The 4,680-nt window shown below is 40.9% G+C and overlaps 1 protein-coding gene across 1 annotated transcript in view; it reads left to right on the plus strand.

Annotated features, from left to right (window-relative positions):
- The window catches only part of mtfmt (mitochondrial methionyl-tRNA formyltransferase), an 81,012-nt gene extending 78,142 nt beyond the window's left edge, over positions 1 to 2,870 (plus strand). The window contains exon 9 of the mRNA XM_023331877.1: positions 2,397 to 2,870. Coding sequence (XP_023187645.1) covers positions 2,397 to 2,588 — 192 coding nt within the window. The 3' untranslated portion in view covers positions 2,589 to 2,870. The remainder of the gene's footprint in view (positions 1 to 2,396) is intronic.
- The last annotated feature ends 1,810 nt before the right edge of the window (positions 2,871 to 4,680 follow it).

A 4,680-nucleotide genomic window follows, 5' to 3' on the forward strand; every position in this document is an offset into this window, starting at 1 on the left:
ACTCCTCCTAGGGATTTCGATTGATCAGCTTCAAACTTGGTCAGTCTGATCATAAGGCATGTCTGATTTAAAGTTATCAAATTGGTGAGTTTTTGAGTATGTTGAAGGGTGGTTAGCAGGGGTCAAAGTTCACCTACTCGCTATGAAACACGAAACTCTTATATTTCCTATACAAAAACACATAGAGGCACCAAACCTTCAGTGATTGATCGTCATCGGGTGTCCTAAAATACACTGTGGTGAAATGATGACATCAGTTAGGCCACGCCCCCTGAGAACAGGAAGTGTCATGTTTTACTGTGAACGGTCGCTATCTTAGCCCTTTGACCTAATCAACATGAAACTGTGTCCAGAGACAGAAGACATATTGGTGTGTTGTGGATTCCAACCCCGACCGGCTTTGACATAGCAGGTGGGTGTGGCGCCGAGGCGAAGTGACCGGTAACGCCGTTGCCATACGTTTGGCTCTGATTTCCACAGTTTCGGGCCGACCTGCTCCAAACTCACTAGGATGGAACCTTATCCACCCGCCAACAGGAATCCATAGCGAAATTTGGTGGGCGTGGCCTAATTTCTCTATAGCGCCCCCTAGGAAACTTAAATGATCAGCCCCAAGCCATGCTTTAACCTAGAATTACCAAACTTGGTACATATGTGTATCTTGTCAGGACGTACAAAAAAGTCTCTTAGAGCCATGGTCGAAACCCAACAGGAGGTCGGCCATTTTAGATTGAAGTTCAGATTTTGACCGCGATTTTGACGTTTACAGCCTTCGTATTTGATCGAACTCCTCTTAGGGATTTTGATTGATCTGATTCAAACTCGGTCAGTCTGATCATAAGGCATGTTTGATTTAAAGTTATCAAAACGGTGACTGTATGAGCTTGCTGAAGGTGGGTTACCAGGGGTCAAAGTTCACCTACTCGCCATAAAACACGAAACTCTTATATATCCTGCACAGAAACTCACAGAGACACCAAACTTTCAGTTATTGATCATCATTAGGTGTCCTAAAAGACCCTGTGGTGAAATTATGACATCGCTTAGGCCACGCCCCCTGAGAACAGGAAGTGTCATGTTTTACTGTGAACGGTCGCTATCTTAGCCCTTTGACCTAATCAACATGAAACTGTGTCCAGAGACAGAAGACATGTTGGTGTGTTGTGGATTCCAACCCCGACCGGCTGCGATGAAGCAGCTGGGTGTGGCGGCGTGGCGAAGTGACCTGTAAAGCCGATGCCATACGTTTGCTTCTAGATTCGACATGTTTCGATGCTATTTGTGCTATTTTTTTCCTTATAAAGTTCCATCTATGGCTCTCTTGACCTAATCAAGGTGATTCTGTGTTGGATGACAGATAGGAGGTTGGTCTCACTTGCTTTAAAGTGCCAAAACTTTGCAATGGCGGCAACGCCATTGGTATACGTTTGCCTCTAGATTCCACATATTTTGACCAAGCTGTATCAAACTTGGCATGAGTGATCTTGGTGGGATGCCAGACGATCCTACGTCATCATATTATGACGTCATCTAAGCCCCGCCCCCTCAGAACAGGAAGTGCCATTTATTTCCTTGGAAAGCTCCGTTTATGGCTCTCTTGACCTAATGCAGATGATTAGGATGATGAGCTCTGTCAATGCTCACTGATGGCTGAACTGTGTGGGCGTGGCCAAATGGCGAATATCAGTCCCTTGCCATATTCATACGTTTGGCTCTAATTCACACATTGATCATCCGATTGGCGCCAAACTGGATATGTATGACCTTTGTTCACCTCTAAAGAGCCCAACAGGTTTGAGATGTAATTTGAATCCACTGCGCCCCCTAAGTTGATACATCGGCTATATCTCCTCGATGCATCGACCGATCTGCACCAGATTTTTTGACAGTCGTCGGGGAGCGCTGCCGAACACATTCACACGTGTCGCCCAGTGGACGGGCGGGGAAAATGCGTGACAGCTTCTGCGGTGGCTGGCGGGCGGCGGTGCTGGAAACTGCGGCAGAGCTTCTGCGGTGGCGAGCGGGCTGCGGCTCTGGAAACCGAGCGAGAGCTTCTGCGGTGGCTGGAACCCACGCGGTGGCCAATAGGCCGGAGCGGCGCTTGCTGCGAGGGCCGCTCGAGGCTGCTTACAGCTTTAATTTCCACCTGTTGTCTATTCCATTTGCACAACAGCAGGTGAAATTGATTGTCAATCAGTGTTGCTTCCTAAGTGGACAGTTTGATTTCTCAGAAGTTTGATTTACTTGGAGTTATATTGTGTTGTTTAAGTGTTCCCTTTATTTTTTTTGAGCAGTGTAGTATTACTATATAAAACATGAATTTCATGACTCACTGTGTTGTGATGATTAAAACTATATCTGTTTATAATTCAACATATATTTGTTTTATTTTTCAGGATGGTTGGGTGGCCTTTAGGACAGTTCTTCTGAACAAACGACTGACAGCAGCTGACTTCTATAATGGTTACTTGAATCAGACAGTCAAAAAGAACACTTCCAGTAAACCTGCTGAAGGGCAGTTTGTTAGTAAAAAAGGAAGAACAGAAGAGCTTCAGACAAATACTTGGAGAGGTCAAAAGAAACAATAAAGGAAGCAGTGACTTTTGAGGGGAGTGCTATCGCCACCTGGTTTAGACAGCACTCTGATACCACCCCAAGAAAAAAAAACATTTTTATTCTGATTTGATATTTTTCTAAAATGTGAATGTTATATGTATTCTGAATGCAAAAATAATCTATAATAAAAAATTTATTGTGAATATGGTTATGAATTAACAAAATAAACAGTGGGAAATGGTGAGGAGCCTACCAGCTACTTTCATATTTTTTCGGTGGTAGAGCTGGATGATTGGTAATATAGGCAATGGGCAGAAAGACTAATTCTGTGAAGTTATTTATCCAATTTTGACTTTTTCTGATAAAAAGTTATCTAAAAACACATTCGTTGGCATCACTATGCAGGAGAACTAGCAGCTATTTTAACAACCTGCTGCAAACCAAAGAGGAGCATGGATTAGACAACATTCAGAAACGTTCTATATTATGCAGCATCATGAAGATGCACAGTTAGACCTCCGATATGTTGATATTATATATGTGTGTGTTTGACATTTCTTGTTCACCCATGAGCTGTGAACAAAGTTTTGTTTGGAAAACATAAGACCAGCCGAATATTGCGGTTAAGGACCTGAGATTGATGTTATTTGGGTAGGTAAAGTGTATTTCAATACACTTTATGTACATTGAGTTATGGTGTAATGATATTTGTACCATCTACAGTACTTCAAAACCCGATGGTGAGATTGAGAGAATTACTTGTGTTCAGCACTGATCTCATCAAGTAGGCATTCATAAAACAGCCTCAAAAATAATTTGACTATTTCTTGATAATCAATTGGTGCCTCAACTTGGTAAATTTTATCTAAATTACTATATTTGTTAATAATTGCTTTCGGCACTAATTAATTATTTGTATTTAAATCAGTCATACCTATTTTTGCACAACACTACACAATTGTTGAGTTTCCCACATTTGCAATAGTAACAGGTAGAGTACACTGAATAATAGGAAGGTTTGAAAACAGATGGGTCAGACATACACTCATGTGGGTAGTAAAAAAACCTGGCAAATATATAGCTGTGATCTTTAAAAATACAATAAAAAATGACAGTGCATGATAATATACAAGCTTGCTCACACCTATTCAGGAATCGGTTGCTGATTAAAAAGCAACATTGCTTCCCTATTCATTCCATTTGCCCAGTCAGCCTTATCACCATCAATTTGACACTCTTAGTACTTTTCTCTGAGGCCAGCAGATTTAGCTGCTCTGTCACACAAAGAATATGAACCATCAGCACTTTAGTTGTGCTGGGCACATGGCCCATTACTCTGTCTCGCCCTTGCTGTCCCAGTGTCTCTCAGTTTTCATGGGGTTTTTTCCCCAACATCCACACAGCTGTCAGCTTTGGCATTTCGAACATCTGATACATCCATTTGATGGATTTTTTAAGTTTATCTTTTTGATACAAGCATTGATTTATTTATTTGCCAAAATCACTTTAGCACCCCATCAAAGGTCGAGTCACTGACCTAAAGTCTGGTAACCTTAATCCTCTAAGTTTCTAGAGACATACAAGCAGGGATAAATTGTTTACTAATCATCCCTGGAACTGTGCAGCTCCCTTGTATAAAAAAGGAAGAAAAGAAACGATTTTACAGTTATGACCTCTTTTAAATTGGATTTTCTCCCAGAGATGTTGGTCGATCATCACTCTTTGGACAACAGTCCTGTGTAAGTACTCTATGTATGTCTTAAAATTACAATGAAGTGATTGTGTTGTTTAATCAATGCATTATTTTTAAAAATATATTGTCAAAAATAACACCTTCAGTTTGGTGTTTAGTTTAAACAGCAAGAAATGTATGTGCAAGTTTATGCATTGTTTCTGAAGGTACTAATATTATGGTTAACAGTAGTTATCTGGTTGCCTCTGTTTTAGCTAATTTTCTAGAGAGCACTAGCCAACTGACATTTTGTCTGTTTCCCTTAATTTTTCATAACTGTAATCTGAGCACTGTAGACAAGCTCTACTTTTTTTATCTCTTTCTTCAAAGATTCCTTTCACCAATATGTTCTTTATCCTCCTAATCCTCACAATGTTCTCGTGTGCATTTAT

This window comes from Xiphophorus maculatus, chromosome 4 (assembly GCF_002775205.1).
Source record: "Xiphophorus maculatus strain JP 163 A chromosome 4, X_maculatus-5.0-male, whole genome shotgun sequence".
NCBI lineage: Eukaryota > Metazoa > Chordata > Actinopteri > Cyprinodontiformes > Poeciliidae > Xiphophorus > Xiphophorus maculatus.